The following is a 21,271-nucleotide window of genomic DNA, read 5'->3' as shown; positions in this document are numbered from 1 at the left end:
CTGTGTCTAGATCTCTTTTTTGGTATTCTCTTTTAATTTTTTCAAAGCCACCTTCTGTCTTTCCCTGGTATGATATGGTGGTATCAACTTCATCCTTAGTTGCTCTGACTGTCCTTTTTGATGCAGAGAAATACCTAAAAACATCAATAAACAGCTCTGTGCAGGAATAGCAGCCCCATGCTTTTTTCTCCTTTGGCTCTTGTGAAACGGACTTTGTGAAAACACCTCTCTTAGCTTGGCTGGTTTTGTTCATTTGTTGCTTTCGGAGAGATGGGAGCTTCAGGAGCACTGGAAGTACCTTTCTTCAGCGATAACTCTCTATCATCCAAATCCTGATTTATATCTTTCTTTTTGCTGCTTTGAAGCTTAGAGAAAAAAAGCGCAACAGGAGTTTAGGCAACAGAAAGCAACCTGATGCTGAAGAAAATGTTCACAAATTGTCAGATTTCTTTCCCTCTTCTTCTTGCGTTCTTCATTTTGGGCTTTCGTTTTGTCTTGTCAACCTGAAACGCAGTCTGATGAATGAAGGGTTAACTGAGTCCTCTTTACAGCTAAATGAGCAGTGCCACTTGCCAGAGGAGGTACCTGGTCGGTGGCATGGTGTGTCTCCTCCTGCTCCTGAGAGCTGGCGGCCCGGGCTGCTTGGCTCTGGGGGAAATGACTTGCCCCCCTGAGGAGAGCGTTGCCCGCTGGGGCTCCTCACTGGCCTCCGGTGCGCTGAGGTGCAAATGCCATTTTAACTGCAAAAATCATAGATGCTGTTACTATGCAGAAAATGGGTGATTTTTCCTGTTGTCAGTTAACTGTAGTAATTTCATCAGATACAAAATATTTATATTCCTTATGCCAGTTACGACAATATATATTTACTTTATTAAATACGGCTCTGCGTGAGAGCGTCCAGCCCAGTGGCAAGACGCGTTTTGCATGAATATTTGAAGGAGAGTCTTTTCTTGCAGAAAGCAGTTATTCTGGGGAGGAATAGGAGAGTCTGCTGAATGTGCTATACCTCAGGAAAGTTTCACCTTCATCAGCCGCCTGCTTCATTTATAGTGCTTTGCACTGCAGAAACATGCATCTTACCCTCTCTAGTTGTTTCCTGACACATTTAGCAATGTTTCTCACTCTTTCAAGTGAAGTTAATATTGCTGACAGCGTAGGTGCTGCCGTTAGGCTGACTTGGAGATGCAGTGCAATGTGCGTGGTGCGGGAGGCGGGCGGGGGTGCGGTACCCCTGCCAGCAGGGCCCCGCTCCCCTCCTCCGACTGACGCCCTGGCCTCTCCCGCTCTGTTTCCTGAAGGAAGGGAGGACAGGAGGGGGACAGCTGATCCCTCTATCATCCCTAGTTAATGTCCAGCCGATGCCATTACTAGATAGCCTTCCTTGTACAATTATAGTAAATATGAGCAACACAGCAACTGCTGCTAATGATACTGTCCATCATTTAAGTCCTTAACATAATTTTATGGGATTATTTTATATAGGCTTCTATACTTTGTACGGGTGTAACACGAGTATCAGCTTCAACCAGTAATTCCAAAATCTTAATTGCCAATTACGTGTTATACAGTTTCTGTTATGATGCCATCAGTTATGTAGAAACAGCTGCTCTCCTTTCACTTCTTACTCCCCTAGCTTCCTTCATTAATACTTGCATGCTAGTACATCTTCCAAACAGTTGTTTTAAAAAGAACACTTAACTTAAAGTTTCCCTTCTTTCTGCAGTCTGATGTGTCGAGGATTGCGCAGTGAGTTTTTGGCTCGTGTGTATCTTTTCTATTTGAGTCTTGGTCCTTATGACCAGAGCTGTAGAACAAAGGCATAAGTGACTTTATTGATAGTAATATGTCTGAATATAGCTGTAGTTATTACAGATCATTTATGTTTATTTTCTGCATGAATAGCAGGTAGCCTAACTTCGAGAAGTACAAAATAGTTATATCAAAACGTCTTCATTATGAAGATTACCTGCTGTTTAAAGCTATTGAAACTTGATTTTGCTTATAAAAGCCTCTACGCATAGGAAGATGCCTTCATAAATGTAGTTTATCAATGAAGATATGCTGCTATAGATATATGAAATTCTCAGTGTGACATGCTGAAAATGCATGGGGTTGAATAGTCTACACAGATTTTTGCTACGCATGTGCCAACCTTAGAAGTGAGATTCTCCTGATGGGAAGAGCTTGAGAGCTCCATTGCAGGTACAATAAGCTTTGAGATCTGTATTTACCACCTCTGGGATTCAGATCTTTTCTAATAAAATAAGTTTTTATACTGAAGTGGATAACTTAGGAGTGGGGGATGGCAACAAATAAGATGTGATCTTCCCCACAACAGTTAATGGCAGAATGGCTATTTAAGGAGTCTGGATTGATCCTTTAGACCTGTTAAAATAATCTTTTTTGGATATTATGTGTATCTGTCTAAATGTGTGTGGGTAAATTTATTTAAATATATAAATATTTATATAAATATATATACAATTATGTTTCTTATATGTTGTTAGGTAGTAATACTATGCTATAGTACAATTAGCTGAAAGGTTACTTAACAGCTCTTCAAGATGTATTTTTGTAATGCATATTTACCCAGTGACTGCTCATGTGTCAAAATTCTTAAATTTCGGTTATTTTTGTCCCTGCTTCCCGTCGTGCAGCACGGTGGAATGTCGAGGCCAGGGTTTCACACACGCATGGGCTTTATTCACTCACAAAACTCCATAGGTCTTTTGCAGGAGGAGAAGGAAGGGGGAGAATGGAAAGCGCATCACAAAAATCCGTCAGTAACTGATAAGCAGCCTGCTTTTCTTCTTTGATTGTGTCTTTTATTTATGTATATTAATGCTAGGAGTGATTGCAGGCAGTCGTCTTTTTTTTTTTTCCTGGTGATGGGTTTTGGTCTTTTAGGCTAACAGCAACCAGAGTATCTCTTTCCCAAATGTGATATTGTGATGAAGATGAACAGAACCCTGCTTAGCTGTCTTGGAAGTGCCGGGGCCTGAGCCAGTCTGCTCTGTCGCCCCGCTGCCGCGTTGTACCATGACCACACGTGGCAGGTTCACGCTGGTAAGCTGGTGCCTTATTCAGCCTCTGTCTGGCTGTGAAGCTGGCCTCACCAAGGAGAATGGAGGAATTCCTCACGCCTATGTCTGACCTGCATACTCAGCTTTTGGGGATGGCTTCCTGAAGATGGTTGCGGAGCTGTGGCATCGTTACCAGCTACAAGCGTGGCACGATTTTTGAATGTTGATTCTATGGCGGATTTTAAGCCTTAGGGACTTCAAGTGTAGCGGTAATTGAGGAATGGTTTCATAAAAGTTCCTGGGCTGATGAAGAAAGATGTGATTCTGTTAAAAAGAAAAAAATGGAAATAATAAGTCTACGCTGTCTGCTATATAATCTTAAGGGAAAAAGGGAATAAAAGTGATAAGAGGGTAAAAAGGCCCTTGCAGAATGAGGTGCCATGTGGCATGGAAGCCCAAAGCTATCCCAAATCAGAATGCTCTCCAGAAGGAGAGTTATCAAGTTTTTTTCCTTCGCTCTAAGTAGTAAGATAAGATAAAGGACAGAAGAAAGCAATGGGGGGGGGGGGGAGGGAAGAAAAGGTTTTTTTGTTCTTGTCTGCTTGCTTTTTTTGAAAAATGCCTTACAAATACTGTATTCAGTATCTGTATGAGTATTTGCCGTGCACGAGTATATGCGGTATGAACATGCATATGAACAGAGATTTGAAGAAAAACTAATATTAACTTTTACTACTGAAATTGCAGTATATCAGATTTTAGACTTTGGTTTCCCTTTCTAGCATTTGTATCTGGTTTACGTTTCTTTGGGTATGTTATACAATTACATTATTGCTGTCAATAGAAATAAGTATGCATTACATAGGGTTTCTGTCAATGCACAACTAGATAAAGGCCTTATTCGCAGAAGCTTTATCATATTAATATAGGAAGAGTAGACGCAAATCGTATGAACTCCTGTTTCCATTATGGATTTAACTTTTGAAAACAGCAGTGTAATAGAATACTGATGTTACCATAAATCACAGTATGTTTTATAATGCGGTTGGGTATTGCAAGTCCCATTGTGAAGTGATGGAAATTGAGACTCATTTCCAGAGATGGGGGTTTCAAAATACGGCTGTTTAAGGTATCTGCAGAGACATGAATGGGTCTGGCAAGAAGCTCAGGTTTATCAAACCCGTAAAGCTTAGTCTGTTATTTTAAATGGTACAGTAATACATTGAACTTAATTGACCAAGATATTAGTATCCAACAGTATGAATTGAACCTGTTATTTCTAACTTAAGAGTACATAGTAACAAATAAATTGCATTTATCATGCTCTTTATAGCCTAACTGCATACGTTCAGTTCTCCTTGGTAGTTTCACAACCATTCTCTCAACTGTGGTACTGCAGATAGTTACCCTTTAGATTCATTTCCTACGGCAACAAAGCTTAATAGTATCTCTTTCTGTTCCTCTTCAGTAATTTTTCAACTCGCTTCCCACCAAAATTTACAAAAGGTTGGGTGTTTTAACGTATTCCCGTGTGTTTCGGGGAGGGGGGCGTGGAGAGCCGTACAGAGAGAAGCAGCTCTACTAGAGCCCCGCTACTGTAGAGGGAAAGGCTGTCGTGGGAGTTTAATGTTTAGTAGATGCCAAAAATCGACTTGACGGGAAGATCAAGAATGCTCCAACCACAAGAAAAGTTCTAATCAAATTTGGCAGCTCATTAGGAAATCGAACCACAGGACAGTTTGGCTATAGGTTCTATGGCTCACAGACATCTATGTTTTTCAATTAACTTGCTTATGGACAAATCTTCCTCAAGAGCCAACTTCCCACCAAAATAGTGCAACATTTTAACAACTTGATACCTTCTTTTCCCTCTAAGCTACAAGCAGAGCTATAGTAATTAGGCGTTTCACCTTGTCTTCAGGGACTTGGGCTGTATTATTTCATGAAGGTAACAATTAGCTTTCCTGGCAAAAGAATTCTTGTAGTTTTTTTTCATTTCTCTCAATGTATTCTGCAAAAACGTACCTAAATTTCTCTGAAATACTATATGTAGTTTACACAGAAGGCAAAATCTTTCTCCCTTCCTCTCATCACCTCACACGTCCAACACTTCTATAATACAGTAGTATTTCCATATGATACAGTAAATGCAGATTTTGAATTCATAAGCTGCTGCTTTTAACTTCTTAATGTTGAAGCAGAGCCAGAATGTGTGAAAATTAAATGCACACAATGGGCACAGTGTCACATTCCTGTCTGAGGTGTGTGAAACCTCAGCCTCTCTGCTTGTTTCCAACACATTGCAAAGAAATAATTAGAAACTGGTTTTGCTCAATCACTTCCCTTGAATGTTTAGGATATTCACTGTACTATTTCAGAAGAATAGCATAATCAGCATTATTCCTGTCATCAATTTTCGAATTATTTCCCCGTAAATGCAAGTCCACAATGAAAATATTCAATGCATATTGAATTTTCTCTGGCATAAAGGACAGTAGATGGGGGTTACTATGGAGTAGCTTAAACCCATTTCTGTCATATGGTAACTTGGTCATTTAGTCTTATCATCAATTTATCCAGTGCTAAAAATATAATTAAAAAATAAGCATAGTAGTCACTTGCCTATCTCCAGGTATTGATTTTATTTTAAATTTTTTGAAGGTAAGTAAGTAGTTCATGCTATGTGCTGGTACCATGCAGTGAAAGTTTTTTTCAGTTTCTGTGGGTACCTTTGGTTGATTGCTGCTCCTCAAATATAGTTTATATGTGATGGCCGGATTTTTTCATTTTCTTGATTTTTTTTTTTTTCTTTATCCCCTCGCTTGGAATTCGATGTGTGACTCTAGAAGATTACCTAATGATATAAACCTTAGTGTAATTCATATGAAGTGAGGCATTCTTGATTCCAAAACTGAAGATGTAACTAATGAGAAAGCCAGTGTATATTTACTCTGCTACTGTTTCTTTAAGAATGATGGAAATAAGGATGCACCATTTCACGTAGTTTTGCTGCATTTTAACATTTGTAGCTAGCTTGCGGCAGATCTCTCTCTGCCTCAGAGGCTTTGGCAGTAACGCAGAGGTCATATTTTCCCATGTATAAATTATTCATGAACAATTTCTCCAATGCAGTAGATAAACTTGCAGAGATCAGAACGCGTGTTTCTCTTCTTCCTCGCATCCCTACAGCTGGTCATATTCTAATAGGCAATGCAAAAAAAAACCCAAAACATGTCTTCATCTGTCTGCATTTGATGGATTGAAATAAAGTTATAAGAGGAAAGTTCACAAAAGCAAAAAATAAATATGATTTTGTTGTTGTTAACTTGATACCACTAGTTTAGTTGACCAAAAAATATGTTGTTGCAGTGGGCTGAGATGTATCGTACACGTTAAGGACTGGGCTTCAGAGTTGAAATTGATCTGTCTGGTGAGCCAGGCAGGAAATTCTGTCCCTACAGCACCGGTGCAGAAAGAAATGAGAGGGAAAGGACAGGAAAGCTTAGAGTTTCCAACCCATATTCCAGCTTAGCCCATCTCTACAAATGGAGGAATTCCCTTTCAGTCCTGCTGTCCCCTGTGCTTCCCGTCACATCCCTCAGTGGGTTTTGGGAAGACCTACAACAACTCAGGAGGAATCTTAGCTTGCAGGTAGCTTTCATGTGGTTCTTGTTACACGTCTCTAATAGATTCCTCTATGGGAGCAATTTTCCTGGTAAAAAAAAAAAAATTAAAAATCCACCACCGTTATTTTAAGAGATGATTACAGATGTGTTGTAACTCCAGGAATCAACTCATTGTAGTCCCCTTTCTCATTGGTCGTATTTAGCCAAAAAAACTATTTCCGTGACAATTCTTCTGGTACAATGTGTAGCCGATGCACTTGCACCTGAGAGGGCAGCGTGGGGCCTGTCGGCGTTTGGCTGCTGGGCGTGCGGGTGCCCAGGCAGAAGGGACCCTTCCCATCCAGGGGGTGCAGTCGCTCTCGTTCACCCGGCCTCTCCTCACCTGATGAGGTGCAAGCTGATGCTGTGGAGAGATTTTTGGAATGAGTTCACAACATAGCTGCTCACACTGCCTTGAATGTGATAAAAAGGGACAAGTTCGTACCAGCAGAGAGATTTTGTGGCTCTGTGCGGCAGTAATCGTATGTAACGACGGACAGTTACAGTGCAATGACTTGGCTGTTTGTTTTTTTTCATTACATTCATTGCTGATCTTTGATCCCTGTGTCCTCTTTCCCAGGTCGTCCCATTCCACCTACATCCTCGTCTAGCCTTCTCCCATCTGCTCAGCTGCCCAGTTCTCATAATCCTCCACCAGTTAGCTGCCAGATGCCATTGCTAGACAGCAATACGTCCCATCAAATCATGGACACCAATCCTGATGAGGAGTTCTCTCCTAATTCATATCTGCTAAGAGCGTGTTCAGGGCCACAGCAGGCTTCCAGCGGTGGTAAGAAAATTGCAAACGTATGGAGTTTGTTTGTGACGTGTTTGTGCCGGTTTTACGCATTTTTTTGCAAATGTGTTTTGCATTTTGCATCACCACAAAACTGAGAGCATATATGGAAACAAGGCAAACAAAAATCTTACTGCGTTGTTTCAAGAAAACTTCTTTGGAAACACCATACGTCATGTATGGTTTTCCTTCATTTTATTACAGAGAGCTTTTTTGGTTTAGGAGTGTTATAGGTAGTGTAAAAAATACTATTGAATTCTTGTCATCAGAGGGATTTCTTTTTTTAAGTAGGTTTCCTGCTCTTTGATGCATCTTGTAAAAGAGAGGTGTACACACAATGGTTCTTTGTTCTGCCTAGGCTAGTCCAGTATCTCATGTAGGTGATGAGGTTCTGTATCTAAAAATGTGTGTTGCTTCTGCCATTCTGTGTCTGTTCTTGTTTCAGAATCTGTCTGATTCTATATTCCCAATGTCACATTTAACTAAGATATTGCTATTTTTCTGCAAATTAATTCTTGTCTTTCAGGCCACTGTTTTAAAGCATTTGCAACTCTGCTATGAGTCACATAATCTGTAGTGGTTAGGGTTTTCTTTCTTTTCTTTTTTTTTTTTTTTTCTTTATTAGCAGATGCTGACTTTTCATTTCGACAGCCAAAAATTGAGAAATGAAGATGCAATTGCTTTTTAGAAGTACAGACAAAACAAAAGAAGGATATTATAGCTCCTTATTTTTTGCCTTTTTTTTTAACATAGGTATCTATTGTGCAGTTCCTGTCTATTTAACTAAACACTGTAAGTTTATATCTTATATGCAGTTTCTGATCTGCTCAAGGTCGCTCTTTCCTGTAGCAATACATATCTGAACAGTATCGGAGAGAGTGTGTGGTGTGGACCTGTTGCCCTTTGTGGGTGCATACAGTACGTTTGAACGGTGCCCCTTAAAGAGTGGCTGGTAGTGGGAGGATGAGACAATGAGTAGAAGTTGAAACATAAGATTCGGAGTCGATGTGCGGTAAAACTTTTTCCCTAAGCATTGGATTGAAACAGGTTGCCCAGGGAGCCTGTGCAGTCTCTGTCCTTGGAGGATTTCAAGAACAAGTTGGTTAAAATCCTGAGCTACTTGGTCTGACCTCAGAGCTGCCTTTGCTTGGCAGGAGACTGGACTAGGGACCTCCTGGGGTTCCTTCCATCCTGAGTTATCCTTTAACTTTATGATCCGTTCAGATGTGTTAAAATATAATTACACAAAGAAATAATAATTCAGAGATTGAGCATGCTTCCTTGGTACTTCAGGTTTGAGGGTGGAAAATATGATACCAGTTTTGAGGGTTTTTTTTTTAAGAGGCTCAGGAGGATCTGTGGAGCTGCAGACCTCAAAATCTGTAAAGGGCAACTCAATAGAAACCATAGAAATGGAAAAAAAAAAAAAAAGTGGGTAAGATCTGTCTTTGATGAGTCAGTATAGCTGCTGTAAAGGGTAGTCCTGCCTTAGAAACCTTGAGGAGTTCTTTGAAGGGGTCAGCCGTTTCCGAACAAGGGTGATCTAGTTGATGAAGGGTCTTTGTATTTTCAGAAAGGTCTCAGCAAAATCTGTCACTAAGTGCTTTTAAGGAAACTAGACTAATACAGGGTAAGAGGGAGGATTCCTGCAGGGTAGGTAGTTATTTGAAAGATGGTAAGCAGAAGCTGGAACTCCCCAATGACTTTTCATGGGACATGAAGATACTTGGAGAAGATGGTGAGCTGTGGGGTAAGAAAGGTAACTGATGGCAGGGTGCTAAGGAAGAGATCATACTCTGAAGAATCACAGAAGGACCTTGTGAGACCAAGTAACAGGGCAATAACATGGCAGAGGAAATTCAGGGCAGAGAAACATAAAGTGATATTAATAGAAAAAGCAGCTCTGCTTCACCAGTTAGTGATGGACCATTGCCACTCAGGAGGGAGTTGTTGGGGGCATGCGTGCTTCATCTCGGAGCTCAGGAACAGGTGAATGTTGACAGCTGCAGAAAGGAATAAAGAACAAAACGGAGAACATTGTCTAAAGGATGTGGTGGATCAGTTGCAAGGGTTTAAAAGGGGCTGGGAGAAGTAAATGGGAGAGAGATGCAATGAGGGTTGCTAAGTAGAAGAAAATCAAGGTCAGGGAATGTGAACCAAAAAAAGAGACTTGGAGGATACTTGAATACTTGGTCCTTGGTATTTATAGCTGCTGTTGGAGACTGAGTGAGCCGGCGTGGCTTTTCTCGTGAAGCCAAATGAAGGACATTGCAGTAAAACAACATCTGAAAATTTGATGGAAGAGCTCTTTATGTTTCATTTTAAATAATCATCATTGTTTCTTTATATCCTTAAAAGCTTTGTGTTTCACACTTGTTACTCTGGACTGACCCAAGGCATCTTTTTGGCATGCTCAGATATGCTTTGATTTGTTTATGAATGGCTGATTTGTTCATTCTATGTTTTAACATTTTTCCCCCAAAATATTCCATTTCCTTCTTTAATAAATAGTCATATAATATATAAAGACTTTTAATTTTCAAGGGTATACGAAACAGCTTTTTTTTTTTTAACCATAGACACATGCATAATTGTTTGATCACCACTGAAAGTGTTCTATAGCATGAGCTCTTCCGGTCTTAGTACATCCTCTGGAAACGAATAAGCATGTGCTAGGGATTTCATTTTTTTGTGTAGTTCTCACAATGTTTCCTTTAGAGAGTCTATAAGAAAATACAACAGATAGTGACATATACCTTAAATTGGAAAAGCTCACCTTTTTTTGTGGCTCATCCTTATTCTTGAAAGATTCTCAGAGTAGCTTTTACCATCTACGTGATACGGAAAGGTAGACCATGCTTTGATTTTTTTTAAGTATTTTTTTAAATCTATTTTAGTTCCTGTGGAAACTTAGCAACATAGATGCAGACACTTGGGAGAGACTAAATAATTTAAATATTTTGTTTAAATTTGGAGTTGGGTTAAAAAGGAAGATTTGAAGATATTTAGATTTAAGGCTTAGATTCCAGATGACCCTTGATCATTAATAAATATTTGCTAGCATTTTCTAGGTTCTTCTTTAAACATTTCTATCATAGTCTTCAAAGTACATGCTGAAGATGAAATATTTGCAGGAGTCTCGTACTCCTCATACATTAAATAATAAGTGTCCTCTTGTTTGTCTGATTGTACACTTATGCTTGCTTCAACCTCTACAATTACAGGGTAGCTCCTCAACAAGCTTAACATGAGTCTTTTTGGCTATGAGCTGATAGTCATCCACATGCACTGCCCTCTGCCCTTCACAATAGCCATTCTTGATATATCTGGAAAACTCATTTGCCTAAAAAAATTACCTAATCAAATCTTCCATCAAATGAGCAATCTATTGTTGGTATTATGAAGGCCTTTAATCTACAATAAATCTTTGTTAGAACTCATCAGAGCTTCCAGTTTGAGAGAAATGTGATTATAGCACTCTTAAAATGGCATTACATCATCGGGGTGATTGGTTTATCATTTGGAGAAGCGACATCAATCATAACTAGCATAACCACACAGTAAATGAATTCAACCTTTCTACTGCAGAACAATGACACAATAATTGCTCAAAATCAGACTTAAAATGAAATCAGAAAATGCACTTTCTTTAAATATGATGTTAACCTAATGGAATATATTATTAAAAATCATGTTTGAGGAAATTCTGTGTAATTAAAAATATGTGAAAATGTATTCCTTTTTTCCCTCATTAGAACCTGATTTCAGTTGCAGAATCATTTTCTATGCAACAGATATTATGCTGCGTTTAATTGAACTCCCATCACTTACATTCCTCTGCTTGTATTTCTTAATATAATATGCAGCACAATTATATGTGATGAAGGACAAGAGGTTTTTGAAATCTGGTGCACCTGCTGATAGTATTTTGAAAAACACAAATATTATAGGAGGAAATGAGACCTTTCATCCATGAAAAAGTTAGTGGATTTTTTTTTTTCCCCCTTTTAACAGAAGGTCAGTTCCTGTCAAACCATTTTCTAGGATGGTTTCTTACAGCTAACAGTCAGAATAGGTTTATTTCTTCTTCCTGGATACATTGTGTGTATTTTCTTTCTGGTAATATAAGGTGACTCATCTTGTTGGAATGCCATTTTAATGGCTTCAATCATAATTCAATATAACAGGCTGTTTTTCAGTCTTACATAGAAAAAAAAGATAAGGGCTTCTGTTGCCAGCACCTTTGCCTTTACTTGTTTATATAGGATTTACTCCTATTAAACCCAATTTTGGAATCCCAACAGGAAAACTGTTTGTTTTTCAACCCGAGTAAAACACCTAGGATATACTTACTTGCCCAATAGCTTTTGATACAATGGATCTATAATTAGATACGTTCGTCATCATCCCCCATTCTAACAATGAGAAAGTAGATGCAGAACGATTTGGAGTATTTTGATTTTGGGAAAATTCTAAACTGTGCTTTAGATATTGTCGTGATTCCCAAGAAGTTACTGAAGTTTAACTGGAAGGGGGGACATGCCTAGTTCTTCAGTGTTAACATGTCTTTTTGGCTCAGAGACAATAATACAAAGCAGTTGGCTCGGTGTCACAGTATTTGCCCACAGAGTAGTTTGGACGCTGCTTAGAAGGCAGGGTTTGCTTTGATTTTTTTCACAGGCAGTTATTGGCAGCAAGGAGAGGGGAATGGAGAAGTAGGTTGGCTTGAATGAAATAATTGTTGTTGTTCAGTGTTGTTCGTGAGTTAGAGTTCAAATAAAGAATAAGACTCCTTATGCTTATGACCTTAGTTTGTGGTAATTTATTATGTAAAATATCAATATTCATTATATTCAGTATAAATATCTAGAGGGATCTTCTGCCTTCAACAGATATTACCTGTTGCAGTTTAATCCAGTATGTAAAAACCTTTTTTCTGAAGGAAGCCAGAACTTTCATTAATGCACTGTAGCTGGAGGTCATCTTTGAGATCCTCTGCTGGGAGTGCTTGGAAGTGTATGTTTTATAACCCTCTGCAGTCTGGCATCAAATAAACAGATATTACCAGTTTCTAGTGTATAATGCAAACCCATACAGAAGACAGTCATCTTTAAGAAATAAATGAATCCTGTAGAATAATAATTACATCTCTTTCAGATGATCAAATATCACCCCCTGCTGAATGGAGAAAGTAGTTTCTGTATCTGCCAGCTTACATGATAGAAAATAAAGCAGCAGCAACAAAAATCTAGAATCCATAGCTCGTTTTTTTTCTCATAGAAGATCGACTTTGGCTTACTTAAGAGACCAAGTAAAAGAGTTTGGCTATCTCAGTAGGTAGCACCTTCATCTTACTGCCAGAAAGACGTGGGTTTAAACTGTAGATAAGAAAAATGGCATGCATAGCTGTCCCAGCATGATGGCCAGTTGCTGGGTTGCTGGAGGAACTATTCCAGTTAACCAGGCTCAGTACTGAGCATTAAATGTTCTGACAGGAATCTCACGGAGTTCAACAAAGGGAGATGCAGAGTCCTGCACCTGGGGAGGAGTAACCCCCTCTACCAGTACGTGCTGGGGCTGACCAGCTGGGAAGCAGCTATGCAGAAGTGCACCTGGGGATCTTGGGGGCAAGAGACTGACCACGAGCCAGCACTGTGCCCTGGGGCGAAGGCGGCCAGCAGCACCCTGGGCTGCATTAGGCAGGCGCTGCCATCGGCGTCGAGGGAGGTGGTGCTTCTCTGCTCAGCACTGGGGAGACACGTTTGGAGTGCTGGGTCCAGTGCTGGCCTCCCCAGTACAAGACCCGTGGCCTTACTGGAGCATGTCCAGTGAGGGGCCACTGAAGTAAGCAAGGGGCTAGAGCATCTAATAGACCAGGAGAGGCTGCGAGAGCTGGGACTGTTTAGTCTGGAAAAGAAAAGGCTCAGGGGAATCTTGCCCCAATGGGGAAGAGTAACAACAAGGGAGACAGGCTCTTCTCAGTGGTGTCCACTGACAGAACAAGCAGCAATGGGCTTAAACTGAAATATAGGAAATGCAGTTTAAACGTAAGAAGAAACTTTTTTTACCATGAAGGGAGATCAAGCACGGGAAGAGTTTGCCCAGAGAGGCTGTAAAGTCTGCATCCTTGGAAATGCTCAAAAACATCCACCGTAACAGTTTCAGCCGTTAGTACCTGTTAGAGGTGTGGAAGACCTGCACATTCTTTATAAGGCAGAAGGCTGGCCAGAACCTCGCGAGCAGGTTTGTGGTAGCTCCTTGTGCAGCCCCAAGAGAAGGTACAGGTCGCTCCATTCCGCACTCCACGCTCTCAGAGGTTTTGTAGTTTCCCAGGGTTGACTATCAAAATGGTGAGATTTAGTTCTGCTCCGATTCAAAGCAATTTTCTTGTGGTGACTCAAAGTCATTCTTTCTTGTACTAAAAGCAGCACAGCAAAGCAGCCGCGGTACTAACTTCCCGAGGTTCCTTTTCTCCAGCACGTTACTCTGCTGTTTTCTGATACCTACCATCATGGTTGGCAAACAACTTAGTTGCTATGGCCAGTCAGGCCTTCTTTTTTCTCATTACCAATCCTTATGGTGTCTCCTAGCAGCTGGTTTCAGATCACCAGTAAATGTCATGCATTTGAAACTTAAAGACTAGATGGTGTTGCTCCCTGCTGTCGTGCCAAGAAAATGGGTGCCTAGACTTGGTACCTTGCATGAAAACTGAAAGGCACTGGGGATATTACAATTATAAGCAGAAAAACTCTTTTTTTGTTTGTTTGTTTGTTTTGTTTTGTTCCTTTCATGTGCTGAGTCCAGACGCTGTTGGTGTGGTTTTCCTTTGTGTGCAGAAAAGCCTAAAATTGTTCTTGCTAATGCTCTCTGCTGTAAGGTGTGCTGTATGGGAAGGAAGTTCTCAGGCTTTCCAATCATTTTGTCTTTTGATACAGTTTTGAATCTTCTGCACTAGACCTCCTTTTTCATTGGCAATGACATAGCCCTAACAACTTCTGTAGCGGATTCTGCAGGTGTTTGTAGGGAAAGGCAACGTTTAGGCAACATTTCATGTTTTTAACTGTCACCAGCACCATTTGGTAGCGGAGTCAAAGTGGAGAGGCAAGCACATGTTAGCCATGCGTGCTTCGCAGATTATTAAATCGGGGACCTAAACTTTAGGACATAATTTTTCAGAATTCTTTGCGATATTTGTGCACAGGAGGTTCTGTGGGGTGTGTGTTTGGTTAGGTTTGTAATAACAAGAAGTTTAATCACTTTATTCTTTCTCCCTACAAATGCAAATAAGTGCTGTTACAAACACTTCCAGGCACGGGGACATGTTTCATCTGGGTCAAGATCTCGTCTTATGGGTTTCCTGACTTTGATAAGACAAAGCCATACACTTCTGCTTTATTTAAATGAGAAATCGTCAGTTTATCTAGTGCTTAAATATTATTCCTGGTTATAGAATTACTTCAATAGATTTACAGTTATATAATACCTATTTCTAATATGCTTATAAAGATTAACATCTTATCAGGCAAATAAATATATAAATGTAGTAAATATATGTCATTTATTGATTATGTTAACATCTTTAGAAACTGAGTTTATCTTCATAAAATGCATGATTAAATCAATATAAATTAGGACTTTTTTTCATTTAGATGATGTTCAATCTTACTCTAAAAATTAAACTACAAGAGATGGAAAACTCACCACATCGCTGGAGAAACTGCTCAGTGGTTATTAATTATTCTCACTGTAGGTTGTTTTTTTTCCCCCCGTTCATGCCTGACTCTTTGCCTGACAGTTCTCCCATGCATCTCTTTTACATCCCTTCAGCATAAACAGAAAGAAATCTGAACTCTGTCATTTTACTCTGAATACTTTTCCCATTCTGTTTCCCTGTAACAGCCCTGTTGCGCTCTGGAAGTATGTACATTAAAAGGGTTTGCACATATAGCTTTATTGACGAAGCCCTCCACTGAAAAGACAGCGCACCCAAGTAAAATATGCTCTCCTGTTAATTCCTAATCCAGTTCCTCAAGTGGATTAAGCCATGTTGTAAAGAGGACTCCTTTGCTTGCATCACTGCGTCTTCTGCTGGGTTTTGCTGATGCATGCTTTTGTAGACCAGGATTTTGTCTTTCTTACGATTTCAACTTTAGCAGCAACCTTGTGCAGCCACCGTTACAGTGGAAACTTAATAAAAGCATGTGGTTCCTCTATTAAACAGCTGCTTTATTTTGATGCAGATTTACAGATGTTTCCTGTAGAGGGAACATGATGGAGGTGCACACCATGGGGTTTGTGTTGGGGGGCCCAGTAAATGTTCAGAGGCTTTGATGCCGTGGGATGGGTTCAGAGCTGAGCATGGCATTTCAGCTTGGCTCTGCCTGTGGGGATGCTCTTTACTTGCCTCCTGTCTGCCGTGCTACGGCCCGTGGGTCGCTGGCTCGCGCCACTCTCAAGATTCAGGAACTGAAGGACTTTGAGTGCAAGTCTTGAACTGACCGGTTCCTTTCTTGTTTCTAATTCCTATGTCGTTTGTAATAATTACATACTAAAACTACAGATGAGGGGTTATTTTTCTCACATAAGCTAATCAACCAAACAATATTGCCTTCTTCATTACATTACAAATATATGTAATTTATTTTTCTGCCAGATTCTTACACAGAAAAGCTGAGGAATGTTTGTAAAAGTTAATTACTGGCCTGAGTAAATGCTTACTTTTTCAGATCTCTTGACATCAAGGTATAGAGGGAATCCCGTTCCATTTTGTCAGCTTCCCGAATGTTTCCACAGCTCAGTCTGTGGCATTCGCACATGAATGAAATTGCATCTCTTGCTCTGTTCCGTTGGTTTGGATTCTGTGTTTTCTTCCAGTCTGTAGCAATGCTGCCCTTGCTCCCAGTTCCCTAGGCTGCTTTTATTGCAGTGACCTTTTCCATCTACGCAGGGTGCTATTTGTCATTCAGCTCTCCTTCGGTCCCTGCCTCACCCCACCAAGGTATTGCCTTACATGTCGCTCCTTTACAATAGTTCCCTTCTACTGAATGCATTTGTGTTGGATATCGTAGGGCTGTAACAGCGTGATTTTCAGTAATTGAGCTTTTCACTCCTTTTATTCAGGTCAGGTCTAACTGTTTGTGAAATAAATAAATAAATGCATACATACAAGCAGAAACATAGCGGCATCTTTATGATTATAGCAATAGCTGGTACTTATCTTGCATGTCTGGGATCTGAAAAAAACCCCTAATAAATCAGAAGTTGTATTGTTTTGAGAAGACTCCTTGTCCTTGATGCTCTGTTAATTTAGGAACAATAACTAGAAGACTGTAGAAAATGAGAATGACCTTTTATGAATGATAAAAAGCAATGTACGGGTATAGAAGCCTATATATACCAAAACCCTAAAAGCTAGGGACTCGGCTGCTAGATCTTTCAAAATCTGCCAAAGAGGGACTGGCTTACCGCGAAGTACCATGCCCCAAAACTTCCATTCGTAACAACAACAGAGGAGTTCGGTATTGCCTCAGTACTCCCTAAGAAAAAGATTTATGACCGTGTTATTTTGAAGCATCGTTCTTGGTCTTGAATCTCTAAACCTGGGGGACAGTTGTTAGTGTATCACAAAATGGGAAGTCCCAACTGCTAATTCATATGATTTGGGGAGAATTCGGAAATCTGGACTTTAATATTCACACTGGATTAATTAAATCTGTAATGTATAGGCCATGGTAACTATTTGGGGTTTTACAAATCACTTTTTCTACTGGAATCAGTGGGAGTTTTGCACACCAAACACCAGGCTAACTCCTCAGTTAATACGCACTGTAATGAAGTGTGAAACGTTCTGCCTAACAAAACAGTGCTTGAGCATGTTTGTTAGTATTTGTTCCCACCAGCGGGTGGATGATCGTTTCACTTGACACAAATCTGTCAATTGTAGGGACTAGCAAACGTGAAAAGGTGTAAAAGCTTCGTAAGATTGTGAGCTCCAGGTTTCTGAAAACATAATTTATGAAGTGAAGAGAAGGGAGTTTGGGGAGTTAGAGCTGAAGCGGTAAATGATGTCTCCGAAGCAAGACACTGCGATGAGGATCGGGACTGGGATGATTTGGGAGTGCGTATAAATCCTAGTGACCCTGTGGCACAAGTTTCATCAACTGCTGGCACCTTCATTTCCAGTGTAGCTGGAAACTTGCTGCAAAAGCAAAAGGGAGTAACATGGAGGCAAAAGAAAACAAAAAAGGCAATTGGTAGGGCTTATGTGGAATGAAATAAGGAATTTGGACTTCTTCAATTTGCAAATTTGGTTAGGAAGAGCAATATGAATTACTTCAATCTAAAACAAAATGTGGGTGGTTTGGGGTGTTTTTTTCCATTTTAAGTTTCAACCTTTTTGTTTAAATTTCTTTTAGTGTGGGTAAAAAAAAAAAACCAAACCCAGATGCAAATCCTCAAAATGAAAGGTGAAAATAGTTGCTTAAAAATCTTCCAAATGAAATGGTTTAGCATTTCAAAAATTAAATAATGATTGTTTTAACTAGATGTTTCTACATTTTCCAAAATACTCTTCTCCCTTCCTCCCCTATCTTTTTCAGCTAAAAACGTAGCAAAATTTAATTAGATATTAACAAGTAGTTTGTCTCCCTGTGGTGTGAAGCAGGCACTAGGCAGAAACCAGTTAAAGAATAGCTATTTATTCTAAAATCCGTGAACTTAGTAGACATGGTAAGACCAGCCAGTTATACTGGTGAGTGCTCTATGCACTCTGGAGAAGAGGACGCAGAGAAAACCAGACGGCCTTGAAGAAAAGGAGGAATTCCCAAGACTCTGACTTTCTGATTTGAGACTGACTTGGAAGCATGATGAGATTATGGAGACGGATGTGTATGAACAGCCTGAGAACTGGTGGTTCTGGTAATGCAGAAAGGCTGGCGAGGGACTGTACTTATAAAACTAACCTGAGGAAAAGACTCAAGAGACTGGCTGGAAACCAAACTTTTAAAAGTGTACTGTCAGCAACTAAAGCCCAGTCTATCTAGACAGATAGCACAGCCGTTTCTTCCAAATCATTTACAGAGAAAAATTGTATAATACAGATCACTAGAAAACATCAGCTAGAAGCATATAGATGGTCACAAAACTTATTTCTTCACTTGTATTTCCAACCACGCACCAGTTCTCCTAAATATCTTTCTTTTTCTTTCTTTTCTTTTTTACTGTTGACAGCTGGAAAGATTCCACATTCTTCATTCTTCAGTTCCTCTGAGATCATGCCAGAAACACAAATGCATTAAAGAGTCTTGCTTCATTTTCTTTTTTTGGAACAATTTCCATTAATATCCTGCTGTCACAAAGCAACTGGTACTGTTTCACAGCTCTTTATCATGGCAGTTTTATTCTGGGGAGCTACAGCGATTGCTCATTGAGACCCAGGACCCCAGCAGTGCAGCTGACTCTGCTGGGTAACATGGAAGTTAAACTGTTCAGCCACGTTCAGTTCAGATGGTAGCGACTTCTTAATATTTAACATTTAAATTTCTTTCAGGAAATTAGTACTGGTGGGTCCTGCTGGATCAGCATTCAATGGATTGCATTCAATGGTTTCTTCATAGGATAGTATAGGTTGGTTTAGAGAACAGTATTTTCTTTATAGGATAGGGCAGATTCCATTCAAATTTCCAAATTCCTCAGGGGTCTTCAGGCCCAAATTCAGTTTCTGGATAGCTGGTTTGATGTTTGTTCTCTCTAGGTGTTTGGGTTTTGTTTGGTTTGGTGCGGAGGGGAGGATGCATGTGGTTTTCGTTCAGTTTTTGGTTTGTGTTTTGGGGTTTTTTTAGCTAGATGTTTAAACGTATATGTTAAATACTTTGTTGTCTTTCTGGGAATCTTAATTCTGAACTGTTTTTTAGTAACCAATCTGTTAGGTTCATTTGATTAACAAAAAAGTACATTGCAGTTGGTTCTTTTAAGGAATTAATGCTTTAACGTGCTGACTTATATTAAAAGGATCTACAGAAATATCACCATTAGGTTTCAGTCTACGCAAAAATTCTGCAGTTCAATTATGGCTAATTCCCAGAAAATCCTCTCAGGTGGTTTTACAAGAAAGCATCTAAAAAGTCTGAGAAAACGGTAGTGAAATTATATCATTTCAGATTTTCTTTTAAGCATAGTGTTATCAAAGAACAGAAAAATAAAATATAAATAAATAAATAAACAAACAGAAAAGAAAAAAGGGAGCTTTCTTCTCCATAGTTATTCTAACCCCTCCATGTGTTTCCCAACACCAAAACTCTCTGTATCTCCCCCCATTAGTCTTCAGTCTGAGCTACTGTTCGACTTCTGTTCTTCTTTTCAGAGAAAAGTTTTTATTTGCTCACTGCAAAGCAAACCCAGCGCAAACATCACAGACGGGAAGCCGTCAGTACTTCCCAAAGCGACCCGACCACGAGAGCAGGATTCTCCCCTCGACAGGCCACCATGTTTCTATAGAAATTGCCAAGTTCTATATGAAAGTACATACATATTTTCATAAGATTTGATGCTTTCTCCACCTTCAATTTGCATTTTGAAATCTGTTGAAGATATGAGACATTGTTAATTTAATAGTATAATAACAATATGTGAACATGGCTAAATATTCCCGTGAGTAAAATTCACAGCAATGGAGAATGTTTAGAGCAGACATAGAGCAAATTGCTCAAACACGGTACGACCTGTGGCACAGAGCTGCCTGCTCTAACAGGTGTCACAAAATTAAAGAGAACATATTTTCTTACTGCTCTCCCAGCTGCTTTTTATTAATCTGTGTTATTAGATGATGGTTAAAGGCTCTCTAATGGTTCCTTGTTTGTACCCTGTTCATCAACATTCAGGTAATGAAACTGTTCTCATGCTTTTATTTGTTCTTAAATCTTCTTTGAACCACTGACTCAATGCCTAGTGCTACTTCTAGCGCTTTTTCATGTGGCGATCTCTGTTTCACAACTACAAAATGTAAACCAAGAAAAGAATGTGCCCTATAGCTGAATTTTCATTGCTAAGGAACTTGAAGTAAGGATATTAAAACCACTTACACTTTACAGGTGATCCGTATCAGAATATGGATCGTTTTTATGCTGTCTTGATGTAAACTTCAGGATTTTTGCAGAAATTGGTATGCCACTGTTCTTTAGCTGAAAGTGTTAAAAGCTTACTTACAGGATTTAAAAAAGAACAGATAATCAAGCTTAAAATAGTAGTGATTTATTGGCTGGTCCACTGCAAACGTTATATATTTAGTCAAGACATAGAGGCAGTACTGTGAAGAAGTTTTTGAATTTAGAATCAAACTTCAGGTTCCTGCACTTCCATTTATGTCTGTTGAATCTTTTTCATGAGACATTTGAGATTCGATATTGATGAAAATTAAATCACCAGGAAAAAAAGTTGAATCTTCACAAAGATTAGACAAGTAAAAGAAATATAATGCTGTTGCTTTTAATGATAATAAAGTTAGGTTGCTTTTTTGAGTGCTGGAAGAGCTCCAAAAAAGCAAATGGTACTCACTTTGGGAGTACTTAAATATCAGTGGCTCAGAGCGGTGTATAGCTCTGCCACGTCATTACAGAGAATTGTTATGCCTCACACAGGCATTATTGGGCTAATCAATCCATAGGAATTTGCGTAGAATTAAAAGGGTGTAGTAAAGATTTCAGGAAATAAAATTGCCTATCAACTTAGGAACACAACAGACATCTGATTGAAAAAAAAATAAATTTAAAAATTGTGTAATGAAGCGA

General features: G+C 39.4%; 1 protein-coding gene across 4 annotated transcripts in view; it reads left to right on the top strand.

Annotated features, from left to right (window-relative positions):
• Window positions 1–21,271, top strand: part of TENM2 (teneurin transmembrane protein 2) — a 1,190,981-nt gene that overhangs the window by 948,716 nt on the left and 220,994 nt on the right. For all 4 annotated transcript variants that reach the window (XM_087760050.1, XM_087760049.1, XM_087760052.1 and 1 more), the window contains one exon: window positions 7,272–7,481. In XM_087760050.1, the coding sequence (XP_087616176.1) occupies window positions 7,272–7,481 (210 nt within the window). The remainder of the gene's footprint in view (window positions 1–7,271; window positions 7,482–21,271) is intronic.

The sequence above is a fragment of the Nipponia nippon genome, unplaced genomic scaffold (assembly GCF_047370975.1).
Source record: "Nipponia nippon isolate SJK-2023a ecotype South Korea unplaced genomic scaffold, ASM4737097v1 scaffold_21, whole genome shotgun sequence".
In the NCBI taxonomy this organism is placed as follows: domain Eukaryota; kingdom Metazoa; phylum Chordata; class Aves; order Pelecaniformes; family Threskiornithidae; genus Nipponia; species Nipponia nippon.
This window is presented reverse-complemented; position numbering and strand designations above follow the sequence as displayed.